This window comes from Cnephaeus nilssonii (genome assembly GCF_951640355.1).
Source record: "Cnephaeus nilssonii genome assembly, chromosome: 6".
In the NCBI taxonomy this organism is placed as follows: Eukaryota; Metazoa; Chordata; class Mammalia; order Chiroptera; family Vespertilionidae; genus Cnephaeus; species Cnephaeus nilssonii.
Window position 1 is genome coordinate 49,018,796 of NC_137077.1, and position 16,869 is coordinate 49,035,664.

A 16,869-nucleotide genomic window follows, 5' to 3' on the forward strand; every position below is an offset into this window, starting at 1 on the left:
GTGTCTGATATTCTAGTTCTTCTTTTGTTAATAGATTACTAGTAAAATAAAAAGGTTCACCAATATACCACCTAAAATCATCATGCAGGCCAGTGGTACAGGGAATTGTTTTAGAATGACTATCTTCATACAGGCAGTCTGTTCAGTGTCCCAAGCCACTCCTTCCCTTGCTTCAATTATGGTTCAAGTACTTCTTTCTTACCAAACGCTGGGCATTCAGGCTAGATTGAGGGACTTGGGCCAAGGAGGTTACTAGTTATTCCTCAGTAAAGGGCTGGGCCATTGTAGGGCATGGAGTAAATTTTCAGGATGCTAGGTGACTAAGATGTCAAGAGGTGGTTGTTTTGGGGTCATTTTTGGGTGGTAGGATCACAGTGTTATTTTCTGGGCAGAAGAGGCACTGAAGATAGAAGCTGTATGTAGATGAGGGAAAGTGCTCAAAAATTTCCCACACTTACCCTAAAACGTCACTTAGCAGCTGGCATCCTCCAGCAAGCCTTCTCTGATGAACAATCCTCCCCTCCCCCGTCCCTTTCTAGCACCCAGCACTGATGCCCAGTGTTCTCTGTATGTCCCTAATTCAGACTTCAGACCTTGTCTGTCTCTGTCATGCTTTCTTCCTCAGACTGGGAGTTTTCTGAGGCGGGGACGGTGTCTCCTCCTCTCTCTGGACATCCCCCATCCTCGTCCTTCGGAAAGGACTATTTTGAGTGGAGGAATGGCTTCTCTCGGGGCTGCCCCAGTAGGGTTGGGCTATGTACCTGGTTGCCACCAAGACCGTGGCAGGCATACATGATGAGAGGCTTCCCTCCATGGTTCTTCTCACCCACATCCAGGCACTGATTGATACCAAGGTTCTTTATCTGCAGAATGGGGAGCAGAGAGGGAAACCAGGACAGCATAGTCAGGAGATTTTCAGTTTGTGGTGTCAGGCCCAATTGGGATAAATGTGCACGACTGGATTTCTCCTCTGCTCGTTAACTCAGATGCCTGAAGTTAATAGCCAAGTGAGGTGCACAGCCCAGAGGCTGGGCCAGCGCAGGCTGGGCATCCTCCTAGGCTGCTAGGTCTGTGGGAGAAGCCCTCAGCACATGGGAATTTCCTCATGAGCGATGGCTCTCAAAGTGTGATTCCCCAGATCATCAGCATCACCCACGAACTTGTTAGAAATGCATATTTTCAGGCTCCACCCCAGTCCTACTGAATCAGCAGTCTGTGTTTTAACACGCCTTCCTGATGATTCTGATGCAAGGTGAGCGTTTGAGAGCGAGCCACTGCTTATAGGCTGTTCTCCTCATAAGGATTTTAGCTATCTCTAGAAGCTCCAAAGTCCTCCTTCTGGATAAAGAAGTGTGGAGAATAAAATTCAGCACTCGTTTGTTATCTGTCTGTGGGGAAAGTGGTCTTGAACTTCTCTAGGGGGTTCTGTGGTGATGGGCAGGCAAGTTGGTTTTCAGGACTCACAGCTCCATAGAAGGTGGGCTTCAGGTCAGGAATAAACAACTCTGGGTAGATGTTGTGCAGGAACCAGGAAAAGTTACGACAGTGTAGTTGTTCCCTCAGCTGCAGTCGTTCGGAAATGTCACCAAAGGATTTCTGTCAACAAGACAACCCCCTAAGGGTCAGTACCACCAGCCTTGACCTTCTTGCCTGGCTTGAAGTAGTTCAAAGTTCTTGGGGTCACTTTTTCCCAGAATGGGTCTCAGGCTCCCTCTTGCTCAGGACCTGTTGGAGCTACTGCCCCAGCCTCACATCCAATCCCAAACCCCATCTTGGCTTTGGGAACTCCACCCATACCCCCCTTACTCCCTCATCTCCTGTCACTCCCCAGTTAGTTTCCTCCCAGCCCCATTCTGAGCCTCTCAGAGCAAAGCCAGTCCTCCTGGAAGAGGTTCTTTCTCCAAATCTCGTTGCTCTGCCCTCCTAAAAGATACTGGGGCTCTCTAGGCAGGGATAACAAAGACTCCTCTCCTCATTCTCTAGCTTCCCTGGGCTAGCTCACAGGGTCTAAGGTGGTAGACATGGGTGGGCCTCTACCATTAAGCTCTTGTCAGGGTCTGGGATTCTGTACTTTTCTTCATCTAGACACCCCTTAAGGACCATTTCATCTCACCTCTTGGGCCATCTTTGCTGCCTCCATATTTCTCCGGTAGAAAATCTCCTTGTAGCTATCCATCCAGACTTCAGCCAGGCGCACTTGGTTGCGAGCAATGACATTGGTGCCCTTGGGAAAGGTGTGGGGGCTTTTGGTACGGAACACGTGGCCTACCACAGAGCAGGGGATGATCTCCAGCTGGCCCCCACACTGCCACACCTGCCGTAAGAGGATACAAAATGGGGCCTTTAGGAGCTGGGTGGAACAGTCTCCCCCCGAAGCAGCTCTGTTCCATTCCCAGAGCACCAGAACCCAGGTCCAAGATCTCAAGGCAATGCCACTTTCTTTCCAGAAAACAAGGACAATGACCAGCTTCTTCTTAGGCCATGGCTACACACACACAATCCCTAATGCTCTGATATTGGTTCACTCTGATGTAAGCACATTTGCATGTCTGACTGGCCCTCAGGGCCCATTTTAGAGAAAAGACAGTTTGGCTAACTTTGGCTTTTTGAGTTGAAAATGTGATTTTATCAGCTCATACAGGTATTAGTGGAAACTCAAACTTCCTCAAATCAAGATAGACTTGTGACCCAATCAGAGCATCAGTGCAAGGACAGTCACCTGCCAGGTGGCCTGTGGTAGTCACCTGGACCTGTAGCACACTAGTGCCCTAGGAGAGAGACGGAACACAGGTCAGAGGCTCATGGATGAACCTACAATGAGAATTCTGGGAGTTATGGAGAATGAGCTGGTGACCCTTCCGTTTAAGCCTTCCCACCTGTATCTTCTCTTTTTAGGCTTTAAATTAGGAGATACGTTGTTCATTTTAGTGCAGCAGAAACAAATACATAATAACAGCAGGTATTAAAGATGTGCTTAATATGTGCGAGCTCATTTACTTACTAATTACCTCTCCACTGGCATGGGGATTTGTATAGATTTCACGAAGAGGCAATCCTTTGTTCCTAACCTAATCCTGATTTGCCTTATTCCTGTAACCCCTCAGAGTTCTGGGGTCCACCAAAACTTGGGCACCATCTTCTCCAGTATGAAGAGCTTTCTGAACATATGGTAGTGAAACTCTGAGACTACCAGGGCACATGTCCTCTGACCTGGAAAGGGGAACCTGATTTTTCTAGAAAAAAGATAGTGACTGCTTACAAACCTGTTCCAGGGTCCTCTACCATGATCAGGGTCTAATCCTTTTCTACAGACACCATGAAAGAGTCTGTAGATGCCCAGTTCCTATTACCACTGTTATCCCTTCTTTCTGAGGAGTTCTCCTCAGTAATTTGTTTCAAGTTGTCCAATCTGATTCCCAAAGTCCTATTGCCAGAGGCAGGGAGGGGAGCGGAGGAAAAGCGGAGTCATGCCAGGAAACAGCCACCTTTTAAGTTCGGTTCCAGATGTTATATTTCTGCTGCCTAAGAGACAGGTTCTCAGGCTGTCCCCTGGGATGTTGTGGTTCCCCCCTCGAAGCCCTCTTCACTCTCACCCGGAAGGACATTTCCACGTTCTCCCCTCCCCAGATCTCCATCTGATTATCATAGGTACCGATGTGCTCAAAGTAGGACTTGGAGATGGAGAAGAGGCCACCAGCAAACGTCGGGGATCTGGAGAGACAGAGGGAGAAGCATGTGCATCTTCTGGGGAGGAAGTGAGAGGAGTGGAAAGATGGGACTCACCGCTAATGCTTCCTACCCTATTCCCACCCCCTTTCCTGGGATATACAGCCCCTCTTCCACTAAGGAGTTCATTTAGCAAATGTTTATTAAGCTTTTATTATGTCTCTTTACCTTCTAGGAACTAGGGCAAGGAGAGATGTAATTATCATTACTCTCTTCTAAAAGGCACCCATTCATTTATTCAACCAAGGATGTATTAAATACCAGCCACCAGGACCTGTGCTACATGTTAGTTAAGAAAGACAGATCTTAGTCTCTGAGAGCTCAGTCTAGTAGCAGAGGGTAAAGCTACCATTGTTTGTTTACTTTTTGGCAGCTAAATTCCTGGAGCATAGTAGATTCTTGGTTATTAGAGGCAATGTGAAATTGTTTTTTGGAAATAGGATTCAAACCATGAATGAATGAATATTATGAGTTGAACTGACCCTATTGTCTTTCAGAGTCCCTGGCCCTTGAGGGACTAGAAAGCCCCAGTTTTAGTAGGAGCCCAGCCCTGGTACTTAATACTACATGAGCAACTAGCTTTGGGGAAAATCTGCCAGCTGCTCTGGACAGAGGAAACTCCTGGAAACAGAATAGGAAATGAGATGACATCAAGCTCAACTTACACTGAAAGGAGCATTTGGAGGTTACAAAAAGATTCTGGCTTTCAGACAAAAGCAGGGAGGCACAGACCCATATGAAGACAAATTAACAAAAACATCTCATTCCTAGAATATAGATACTGAGTGGCTCAGAAGGGGAGCTGGGCTAAGGGTTGAAGGTGGGGGTAGGGGCTAGGGGAGACTAGGGTTGACTATCAGATACTTAATCAGTAGGAGCTGGTAGCTGTGCCTGGCCAGGCTCTCTTGGACGTGGCTTTGCTGCCCCCTTCTGTTGCTTCTTCATGTAGCCCAGAACCAATCAAGGTGCTTCACACACAGCAGGGGCTCCATCAGTGTTCGTTGGACTGATCTATTAAGGTGACTACACATGAGCCTGACCTTGGAGTTAACCTTGTGGCTGCTCTTGTTGCCCTGAAGTTGGCTCCTGCAGCTGCTTTCTGGAAGAAATTTTAATTGGGAAACCCTCATGCTCATGCAGGCTTTCTGTCACTGGTTCTGACCCAGGAGTTCTAAGCCAGCCCAAGTAAGGCCCAGAAAGGTTCAGAGAATCCTGGGACTCCAGATTAGCACTTTGGACCTAACCTACTTCTTCTACTCCTTCCTCTTTTCCTCCCTCCCTCCCTCCCTCCCTCCTTTCCTTCTCACTCACTGGGGATTGAACCCGCAACCTTGGTGAATCGGGACAATGCTCTAACCCAGTGGTCGGCAAACTGCGGCTCGTGAGCCACATGCGGCTCTTTGGCCCCTTGAGTGTTCTAACGCCACTTCTTCAAAATATACTCGCCCAGGCCGAAAATCGACTTCTGCGCATGGGCCACGAAGTTTCAATCGCACTGTACGAGCACGCCCGCATGTGGTATTTTGTGGAAGAGCCACACTCAAGGGGCCAAAGAGCCGCATGTGGCTCGCGAGCCGCAGTTTGCCGACCACTGCTCTAACCAACTGAGCTACCTGACCAGGGCTTAACCTATTTCTTCTTGAGGGTCTTCCTGCCTTGGGCCTGTCCCTTTGCTTTGAGAGGTCTCTGACCCAGAAGCCACTGACAAATGACCTCTGAGGATAAACCCTACAGAGGGAAACTCACTGCAGACCCACAACCTACAGGCAACAGCCTGGGTTTCCTGGCCGATTTCTTAGGATCCTCTGGGTCCTTTATCTCTCCTCTCAGCCTCCTGTTAGCTTTCAGAGTAAAGGATTCTGTCTGCAGGCCTCCTGGTGGGAACTATGCATAGTGCTGAGGGCAAGTCATGCATGCCACCAGGCCGCAATTTCATTCCTCAAACACTGGAGCTTTATCTTCCAGCTGTATGGTCCTTGGACATTGGAGCCAGGGACATCAGTGATGGGTGGTGGCCAGGTGCCTTGTCCCTGACTGTGTCACTGTGTGCCTGGCCCCAGCTTGTTGTAGCTGTACCCAACCAACAAAAGACATCTGTGAAGCAGACCGACAGTCAATAGGGAGTTCTCATTTCTTTTCTCCCTCTTGCCTTCTCTTTCCCCCTCTCTTCTTTCTGTTGCTGCTTCTCCTTCCAACGGAGACAGAGAAGCTGGCTGTTCAGGATCCACGGGATTACTTCCTGTGGCACTCATCTGATCCCTCTCCACTGAGATTCTGGGCAGCATTTCTTAGGATTTGGGCATGTGGAGGGGGGAGGAACTCCAACACTCTCTTCCTTTCAAGCCTTCCCTCTTATCTCTGCTCATTTTATCTCCTACCTCTGCTTCTCTCCATCCCAGATATATATTCAGTTGACCCTGGAATTTCCTGGCCAGTATGGGAAAACAATGGCAGATAATCACAGGATACTCTAAAAGTCACTCCCCAACTCAGTTTGGCTGAAATATCTGTTAAAATAAACTTGTGGTTGCCCTGGTTGGGTGGCTCAGTCAGTTGGAGCATCGTCCCTACTCCAAAAGGTTGCGGGTTCGATTCCCGGTCAGGGCACATACCTAGGTTGTGGGTTTGATCCTTGGTCAGGGCATGCACAGGAGGCAACTAAACGATGTTTCTCTTTCTCTCTCTCCCTGCCTCTCTAAAAGTCAATTAAAATATATCCTTGTGTGAGGGTTAAAATAAACTGTGGTCTCTAACACCAACAGGCAATTGGAGAGGGAAGGACAGCATAGATGTATGAGGGGAAGGTAATGAGTAAACTTTCATGCATCCATCCTATAGCTCAGGGGTTGGCAAACTATGGCCTGGGGGCCAAATCTAGCCTGGCTTTATATAAGACTCTGGGTTTATATAAGAATGGATTTTACATTTTTAAAAGGATTGTTTAAAAGAAACACAAACAAGGAATATTATGCAACAGACTATATGTAGCTGATAAGCCTGAAATATTTACTATTTGGCTCTTTACCAAAAAGTTCAGGGCAACTGCAGCAAACTGCAAACTGCAGAACACTTGCACTATTCTTTTACTATGTTTTCAGTCTTTTCAAAGAGAATGACCTGGGAGCACATGCACCCACTCTTATTACAATGGCTATTCAACAATGGCCACTACCTACTATCTCTCAGCACCTCTGCAAACACCAGTCATGGTCTTCTACAAATAGGGAGGAATAGATGACACAAAGTGTGTAGAGCCCTTAGTCCAGTGCCAGGCACACAGTAAGTGGCAGATAAGAACAGTCTAGTGCCATAGTTAGGAGTGTAGGCCTGGGTCAGACAGGCCAGGATGGGTATCCCTGTTCCACCTTTTGTTAGCTGTGTAATCTGAGGCCAATTGTTTATCCCTAGGAACCTCAATGTTCTCACCTATTAGATGGGCTAATCATAGGGGATGAGAATTAAATAAAATATGTCAGGTGCTTGATAGAGCACTAATAAATGTTGACCTGAGATGGCCCAGGTCCCTAGGACTGGGTGAGTCTGGGACCATGTAGGGCAGGTTGGGGGCTCACCAGGCTGTGGTCCTTACTTGATTGGGTAAGTCTCATCCTTGCGCCTCTGCTTTTCATGTGGAGGGAGAGTCTCCCAGCCGAAGGTCAGGCTCCAGTCAAAGTTGCCACGGCTATGGACTCTGCCCTTCCGAACGGGCTTGGAGAACTCAAAAGTGTTAAGGTCAATAGTGACGATGTCTGGGCTCACCACCGCTGTTTCATCCTCGGTGATGCGAGCCAGGAGGGGCTCCAGCCAGCCATGGAAGCACTCGCCTGCAAGCCCAGACCAGGAGACAATTGTCAGGGTCCTGATCACAGCTGAGCCCATGCCCCAGGCCAGCGGGGAGACCCAGGAGGACAAGAAATTCTCCGCCCACTTCCTAGCTATAGGCTGAGAAACACAGGCAAGCTCGCTCACAGCTGTTCAGAACAGAGATCTGAGAACCTCCTCCTCTCCCCTCCCCCTACCTAAAGATGCAGGCAGCTGGAGGGGAGAATGGAGGTCTCAGGGGACTAACATGGGCTCAACTGATCCAAAAGCACAGGAAAGGCCCTGGATGGGTGTCTTCAGATTCCCAGCCTACCCCCTGAATCAGCCCTCCCTCCCCAAGTGTGGATTTCAGAAGCAGGTGTCCCCTCTCCTGGGAATATCTGCATCTCAAGCTTCAGCTCCAGTTGTAGAATAACAATCTCTTTCATTTGTCTAGCCCTTTGAGATTTTCAGTGAATTATATATATTACTTTATTTGGCCCTCAGAGTAATAATTCTGTTGGTGAGTAAGGTTGGTATCCCCTTTCCATCTTACAAATGAGGAACCTGAGGCTTTGCTAGAATGCAAACCCGGGTATTCTGGCTTTCTAGGCTTTCCACAATATATATCACTGCTTTTAGGGAAGTTATTTTTTCCAGAGAATGGTGGGAGGTGTTTTGGTTTGGGGTGAGAGGGAGGCTTTCCTGGCTCCAGGTCCCTACAGGAAAGCTCCACACAAATCAGTTCCCAGAGGTAACAGGAGGCCTCTCTGAGGGGTTGAGTTCAGAACAAGGTACAGATCTGGGAGAGAGGAATGCCTGGGGCTCCAGAGTATATTCCCAGCAATTGTGGGGTGACCAATTGTTTTAGGGTTGTGTGTGTCTCTTGATAAAACACCCTTGGGATTGGGGTGAGAAATGGCTAGAAGAAGCTGGAGAGAGTCCCAAGCCTCCTTCACTCCTAGAACAGAGCAGGAAGGGGCCTGTTGATGCTGTGGTCACAGCTCCTCATTCTGCCAGGGAGGGGTGGGGGATGGACCAGACTATACCCAGGCCTCCTGGGTGCCAGGCCAGCACTCATACTCACAGTGGGCATCCAGGAAGGTGAGCACCTCTGCCTGTGCCACGCTGGCTCCCAGCAGTCGGGCAGTGATCAACCCCTTCCGCTTCTCCTGCCGCACCACCCTCACGATCTGCAGCTGCTTCACGTACTGTTCCAGTTGCTCCTTTAAATACTCTGGAAGGGACAGTGTCCTTGAAGTCAGCTCACCGCTTTGTTGAAAACCTAATCCCCTGTGGGCACCAAGCCCTGGCGCTCTTGGGTCTCCAGCAGGCCTGAATTTTTAATCCTCCCACACCTACTGCACTAAGCAATTCCATGGAAGCAGATGGTGGGGAAGGGGGTGGAAGGAGGAAGTCCTGTGTGTGGCCAAGCACCCCCTGCCACCCAAGCCCACCTTGCCAGGACACTGGCTCTGCAGTGTCAGTCCTGTGCCTGTTTACCTAGGCACCTTCTCTGATGTCCGAGACAGGTTTTCAAGGCTGTTTCTTTGGCCTAAATCAAGTATAAACTTCCGACAAAGGCTTCAGGCGCCCCACTCGGTCTCTGCAGCCTTTCAGCTGCCATCTTTCAGAGCCGTAATTCCATCCTCCTCTCCTTTCTACCCTTGTGATTGTGAGTTTTCAGTGTCTGCTTCCCTGTCTTCCAGGCTCCTCAGAATAAGTGTGCCAGGTAGAACATACAAATGTTGATTTCTTACTTGCTGGACCAGCAGCAAGAAGTCTTACTCTAATCTCCTTTATTACCTGCTCTGCATATGGAATTTTTTAAGAAATGAAAAGGTGAAGAGCCTCTTTTTAATTAAATTAAAAACATGCATCAAGTGCCTGCCATTGGTCAGGCACAGTGGTGAGCCCAGCCACCTAGGACCATCAGTAACCTGTCAGAGGAAGTACAGGGCTGAGAGCCTGAGGTGGGAATTTGGGGATGAGGAAAGCTTTTTGAAGGGAGGGGTGTCTCTGCTCAGATCTTTTATGTTTTGTTTTGTTTTGTTTTTTTTTCTGAGTGGAGGCTTACTTCATAATCCTGTTATTCAGTCTGGAATCCTCAAAGCATTAAGAATAGCTCTATTCTGAAGCAATCCATCTTGAAACATATTCCAAATCTTACTTATGTTTTATTAACTGTGATTTTGGTTTCCCATGCTCTTTTTCTGATCCTGACTGTGCAATGGAGTTTCAGAAGTGGAAGTAGAGGAGAAGGTGTAAGCGATGATTGTGTCCTTTCTCTTTCAAGCTGTGGGATCAGCCCAGTGCTCAGACCTTGCTCTGAACACAGTTCTATACCAACTGTGGGGCCTGAAATCAATTTGGTGTGGGGGTGTTCCCCCGTTGTCTCTCTCTTTCTCTCTCTCTCACACACACACACACACACACACACACACACACACACACACACAGTGTCCAAATACTTGCACCTACTATGTGCTTTTAAAAAAAAATGATTTCAGAGAGGAAGGCAGAGATAGAAACATCAATGATGAGAGAGAATCATTGACCGATGCACACCCCACACTGGGGATTGAGCCTGCAAACCAGCATGTGCCCTGACTGGGAATCAAACCCTGACCTCCTGGTACAACCACTGAGCCACGCCAGCCTGGCTGAACTAGGTACTTTTATGTTGACTTCCTTATTTTATATTATCTATGAAGATTAAAACACTATGAAATAGGGAGTATTGTCCCCAATGTTTATGAGTCAAAATTAGCCTCATTTGGCAGCTTTGGCCCAGCATTCACTTAGTAAACATCTGCTAATTCACTTCCTAGGTGCCAGACACTACCCTGGTCAGGGAGGGGTCTGCTCTGGGTCCTGCCTTCAAGGATCTCCCAGACTCATAATCCAACTACAGCCCCAAGTGCTGGTTCTAACAGGAAGGAGGGAGGAACCCCAACCAAGAGCCTCACCTTCTTACAGGAAATTCATGGTGATGGAGATAACTCAGGGACAGAACATCATAGGAAGTGGGTTTTGTGGTAAGAAACTGCAAAGCACTGAGCTGTGAACCTCAGGGGACCTGAGCTCTACATGGCCTTTCTCCCATACCTTCCTCCCAGGCTCAGGTGGCTGGACTGGACCTGCGGATTCTGAGCATGAGTGCAGGACCTTCTAGGGGAGTGAGACAACCCCTGACAGTCTTCCGGTCACACCCCTGGACCCACTGGACATATGCTCCAGAGCATGGAGACACAGACAAGCCTATCCATACTTTCTTATGTCCTCTAGACAATAGCCTCCTAATTTAAGTTTAATGCCCCACCACCACAACCCAGCTTCATGCCTCATTACAGAGTCTGTAAGACTCCTGTGACCTCCAGCACACATGCCTTATTCAGTCTCATCAATATGCAGATGGCTCCTAAGTCTTCTTTCCTGGCCTTGCCATCTTCACATGGATGTATAACAGAACCACAAAACAAACACGCCCAAAATGGAACTCCAGATTTCCTCCCAAGCTGCACCCCAGGCTCCCCCATGTCAGTATACAGTACCTGCATCCCTCCAGCTGCTCTAACCTAGGAGTCGTGCTGGATTCTACCCTTTCCTCATCCTTGACAGTGAGTCCATCAGCAAGTACTGCCAGTTCTCTCTCTTGGTCCTCACTGTCACCCCAGGAATAATATCTTTTTAAAATATATATATTTTTATTGATTTCAAAGAGGAAAGGAGAAGGGAGAGAGATAGAAACATCAATGATGAGAGATAATCATTGATTGGCTGCCTCTTGCATGCCCCCCACTGGGGAATGGAGCCCACAACCTGGGCATGTGCCCTGACTGGGAATTGAACCGTGACCTCTTGGTTCATAGGTCGATGCTCAACCACTGAGCCATGCCGGGCAGCAGCAATAATGTCTTAACTGGTTTCCTGGCCTCTATTCTACACCATTCTTCACAATCTATTCTTGACATAGCAGCCACAGGGGACATCAGTTATCTTACAAAACTAAATCAGATCATGTCAGTACAGTGGTTTAAAATTGCACTTAAAAACAAAATCCAGTCCTGGCTGGGTGGATCAGTTGCTTGGAATGTCCTTTGTACACCAAAAAGTTTCGGGGTTGATCCCCAGGGGCGTACATACAGGAGGCAACCAATCGGTGTTTCTCTCTCTCTAAAATAAAGAAAAACATATCCTCAGGTGAGGACTTTAAAAAACAAACAAAAACAACAAGAAAAAATCCAAATCCAAACAGTATGGTGGCTCCTCAAAAAATGAAATAGAGAATTACCACATGGTTCAGCAATTCCACTTCTGGATATATATCCAAAAGAAGTGAAAGCAGGGGTTCAAACAAATATTTGTATGCTGATGTTGATGGCAGCATTATTCACAATAGTCAAATGGTTATTGTGAAATAACCATTGTCCATGGATAGATGAATGAATGAACAACCCCAATGTCCATGGATAGATGAATGAATGAATAAACAAATCCAGTTTATACAAACAATAAAATACTCAGCTAACCCAAAGGGCTCCCCAGTGTCTCCTCCCCTGAGTTTCACACAGTGCATTTCCAGACTTCAGGGCTGCCCCTTCTTTCCTTTCCTTCGCCTGCTGTTCCCTCTGCCTTCCCTTCCTACAGCGCCCCTTCCTGGCCAGCCTAACCTCGGTGCCCCTCCCCTCTCCATAAGGAACTTACTCACTGAGGGGCTGTTCATTCCCCAACTCTCCAGATCCTGGCTATGTGTCTGATTTCCTCCCAGCCATCTAGCAAATTCCCACAGGAGGGACTTAGCCTCACAGACACTGCCAAGCACCTGGATAGGAGGACAGAGAGCATGGACATTGTATTTCAGCAGAGACACCGCTCTTCTCTGTGTGCGTGTAATGAGAGCCAGTTAATCTGATCAAATGGTCAAATGTGTGGAAAATTTTATCCTGCTGTGGACAGCAGGGACTTCTGACCATGGATCCGAGTTTTGTCCTTTCCTGACAGCTGAACATTTCTGAGAGCATCTCAAGAGTCCGAAAGCCCTCACGGTGGGGCTATTTTCCTAGGGTCCACAAACTCCCTGGAATTACATGCAGAACTGTGGGTGTGTGCACAGTGTTGTAGCAAATCTGCACTACTCTAGGGAGTGGGGTAAAGCTTTTTACAGATTCTCAAAAGAGCCAGGACCCAGAAAGCTAAGAATGACGGGTTTAGGATTTTCAGGCAGATGATTCTGAGGTGCTGGCATTGGCCCTAAGAGACAACCAGAGAGAATGCCCGCTAGGGGCAGGCACTTTGGTGAGGTTATCGTGGCCATTGGAAAGCCCACCCTACTAGGCACAGGCTGCTGTGCCCTTTAGATGCTGCCTGTGCCAGCCTGGCATTGTCACCTTTCTAACCTGGTCAGAAGAGCTGCCCAACTGGGCACTTGTATCTTATGAACTAAAAAAATTCTGAGTGACAAGTACAGTTTAGAACTTCTACCGTCTGTGATTCAAGGGAAGAAGCATCTGAGGGATGGCTAGCATAGGTCTAGGGGAGAAGAGTTACCAGAGAGCCCAGTTTAAGAGGGAGGGCAGCTGGACTGACACACTTGCTCCGCATTCCATACAGCCATTCTATGGTTACTAAGGGGCCACTCCCATCTCTGCCAAACTCTTTGCCCCTCCCTTTCCAGAAGCCTTATCTGATGCTTCTTGCCCACCAGACTCTCTCGCTGCATCCCTGATACTTGCTTGCCTTTGATATATATATATATATATATATATATATATATATATATATATATATATATATATAATTTCAGAGAGGAAGGGAAAGAGAAAGAGAGATAGAAACATCAGTGATGAGAGAGAATCGTTGATTGGCTGCATCCTGCACACCTCTTACTGGTGATCAAGCCTGCCACTCAGGCATGAGACCTTGACTGGAATCAAACCCAGGACCCTTCAGTCCACAGGCCGATGCTCTGTGTCAAACAGGCTAGGGCTGCCTTTGCTTTGTAAGTGCTGCTAGGTGTCTGTTCTCCCTGGGGAAATGTGAGCTCTCCAAAGAAATGGACTTACCAGCACTCACTTCAGCTTCTCCTCCCTCTGCCTTCCCAGGCTTATTCCACGTTTTAGCATCACCTCTAATCTAGAAGGCAGGCAGGAGGCTGGGGAGGTCAGGTGGAGCCACAGCTCTACCGAGTGGCCCCAGGATACTCTGGGAAGTGTGGTGTCCGTTTCTGCACTCGATATAGGAGCATGGGCACAGGAGGCCAATCTGAGAGCCTTAGACACCATGTGCCACCCAGGAGGAGGGCTTAGCTCCTGGAGACTCCCAGCCTAATGATGTATCAGTTCCTCAGCCCCTTTCCTAGGTCTGGCCCTATCATCAACTCTCAGGTGGTTATAAGAATTTCCTCTCATGACTTGGGGTCCTCTGCTTCTCTTTCTGACAATTACCCTCCCCCAAACTGCCATCCTTCGAAGACAAGGTCACTGTCCACCTTAAACACCTTCAATGACTCCTAATTTTTTTTCTAAATACTTGTATCATGGCACAAATTTCAATTCAACATCATTTTAGTGTCATTTCCTAAAACGAACCTAAGTTTCAGCCACATCAAACCTCTCAATTTTTCACAAATACACCTATGCCTCTAGGACTATGTGTATGCCATTTTCTCTTCTGGGAATGCCCTTCAATGCCTCTTCTTTCCCCAGACACTCATGCTTTAAGGCTCCAATCTGGCCTCCACTGTGGACTGCCCTAGCCATGCCACGCAGAAATAACGTCTCCTGACTACATACTCCCAGAGTGCATTGTTCCCATACAAAGACTAAATTGAAATCAATGGAGCGCCTTACTCCATCTAACTACTCTGTCATCTGAATTATCTCATTTATCACCGATCTCTGATCCCTCATCCACCCTGTGAGGGAGCCATGTCTTCATTTTTAGCAGAGGAAACTGAGGTTCAGAGAGGTTAAGTATCTTGCCCAAGGTCACACAGTTAGGAAGAGGCACAATTGGGATTTGAATTCCTGGATGTTGGCCTTTAAAGTCCACATCCTTTTACATCTATTAAGGGTGTGTTACAGGCCACACTGCTGTGGTTGGTGGTGTAAGGGGCCATCTGACCCATGAGGTTTGTTAGCTTTTTCAGGGCAAGATCCATCTCATTTGTTATTTGTCATGGTATCCCCGTGGTCTAGTTCAGTGTCAGACACAGAATACTCTGCATATGTTTGTGGAGTTGCTTTAAAAGGTGTGGGTGGAAGTTTGGTGAGCAACGTCACTTGCCTATTACCAACTACAGCTTTTGAGGTGGAATCTTTGAGGTAGGAAACAGAAGGATGGCCCATCCCCACCCTCTGCCCTGCCCGCTCCCAGCATTTCTGACTTGGGTTGGACTTGGCAGCTCTAAGGGAGCCTGAAAAGCAAAAACCTGGGCCACCTCTAGCCTCACCCTCAGTGCTGGCATCATCCACCAGTATGATCTCCTTCAGCAGGATGGCAGGGCTGGTGTGTAGGACACTGTACACTGTTCGCAACAGCGTGGACCAGGCCTCGTTGTGAAACACAATGATGACGCTGGTAGTGGGCAGTGGCGGGCAGCGCCGAAACTTCTGGTCGACACATCTGGAAGGATGAAAGTGTACATATAGCTCTCCAGGTCCCTCAGAGTTCCGGGGGTAAGGAGGGCTCTGTGCACAGATTACCATAACCACTCACTGCTCTTGGGAAATACCAGCCTACATTCTCTGTTACAGCTGGGAATAGCTGCTCCCTGTTCCCAGTTTATGCTGTATTTGCCTCCTACTCTGAGCCTCTGCGCAGGTCCTAGCCAACTTACTCCAAAACCCGTTTTCCCCAGAGCTGGCTCAGTGCCACAGCTGTGATGCTGAGGGCTCCTCCCTGCTCCCCTTCTCACTTCTCTCATCTGCTCTAGGAGTTCCCAGGGCTGACGCTCTTCCGCAGTAACATGTGTGCTGCATAGAGTGTAATCCAATCCAGAGGTCCCAAAGGGGAAGTAGTAAAGGGCAAATTTGACATCCGAGAAAAGCGACTACAATTTTCACACTCTTCTTGTTACACTTTACAGTTCTTCTCTAATCCATTTCCTCATTAATTCCCTGTCATCTGACACTACTATCACAATCAATTTCCTGTGACCTTTTCTCTATCCTCATCCACTCCAACCACTCTGTGGCACTTGGTCATGCTGCTACCCTCTTGACATTCCATCTCAGGTGGGAGTGGGAATGTGTGAACCCTGTATCTCAAGGAATCATGTGGCTCAACATCCTTTTTTTTCCCTTTTTTTGTTGTTAATCCTCACCTGAGGATATTTTTCCATTGATTTTTTTTTTTTTTAGAGAGAGTGGAGGGGGTGGCGGGGTGAGGGGTGGGGAGGGAGAGAGACATCCATGGTAAGAGAGACAAATCAATTGGTTGCCTCCCGCTCCTACTCCAACCAGGGATGGGGATAGAACCCGCAACCTAGGGACATGCCCTTGACCAGGAATTGCACGCTCAACCCTTCAGTCCATGGGCCAACAGTCTAAGCACTGAGAGACACCTGCCAGGGCTCACACCCTTTCTTATCCCCTTTGCTGGTCAGAAAGATTTCTTATGGAGTCTCCAGAGGGGGCTCCCAAACTTCCTCTTCTGGCTTCCCTATGGCCCAATACCCTTCCTTCCCTGCTGAGAAGCTCATGACAATTCCAAGTGGCTCCAACTTTTAGGACTATAATACTTGGTCAATTCTGAGGAACCCCAGGTTCATAGCCCTAGAGAATCATGAATGTGGGGATGGGGGCTGCCACGTGACACAAGGCCAAAAACGATATAACTCTTGAGTTGGGAAAGACAAGTCTAAATGAGAAAGACACAAAATCTTTGACTTGAGGACAGCATGAACACAGCCATGATCACATAAGAGTGAGGTGGCCTATGGCTCAAAGATCTAAGTGCTGGTTCATTGCCCAGAATTAAAATTATAAACAGCTTCAAATAAAGGTTGGAATGAATTCATGGTCCTGTGCGCCTTCACTGGAAGAAGGAAATCAGGAGGTGTGGGGATAGTCCTGACCACTAGAGCCGCTGTCGGGAAACGTCCCTCTCCCAGCAGCTCAGCAGCAGTGTGCCATAGTTTCTGGGGCAGGCCGTTCCCAGAAGGGCTTTAGCTCAGCTCGGGTGTAGAACCCAGGGTGGCAGAGGGCAAGGCCACCAAATCAGTGGCCTGGAATCAGTCCCTCTCAGTCACCCTAGGCCAGGTCCTGGTCCCAGACCTTGAGTTCTTTTTTCTGTACGCTGTCACCTTTCTAATTGTGTTCTACTCTCATAGGACTCCCT

At 48.1% G+C, this 16,869-nt stretch overlaps 1 protein-coding gene across 4 annotated transcripts in view; it reads right to left on the minus strand.

Moving 5' to 3' along the window:
• The window catches only part of GALNT6 (polypeptide N-acetylgalactosaminyltransferase 6), a 34,207-nt gene that overhangs the window by 2,987 nt on the left and 14,351 nt on the right, over positions 1–16,869 (minus strand). For all 4 annotated transcript variants that reach the window (XM_079775118.1, XM_079775117.1, XM_079775119.1 and 1 more), the window contains 7 exons: positions 14,981–15,153; positions 8,615–8,764; positions 7,316–7,550; positions 3,594–3,711; positions 2,114–2,314; positions 1,465–1,596; positions 762–863 (listed from right to left, as the gene is read on the minus strand). In XM_079775118.1, coding sequence (XP_079631244.1) covers positions 762–863; positions 1,465–1,596; positions 2,114–2,314; positions 3,594–3,711; positions 7,316–7,550; positions 8,615–8,764; positions 14,981–15,153 — 1,111 coding nt within the window. The remainder of the gene's footprint in view (positions 1–761; positions 864–1,464; positions 1,597–2,113; positions 2,315–3,593; positions 3,712–7,315; positions 7,551–8,614; positions 8,765–14,980; positions 15,154–16,869) is intronic.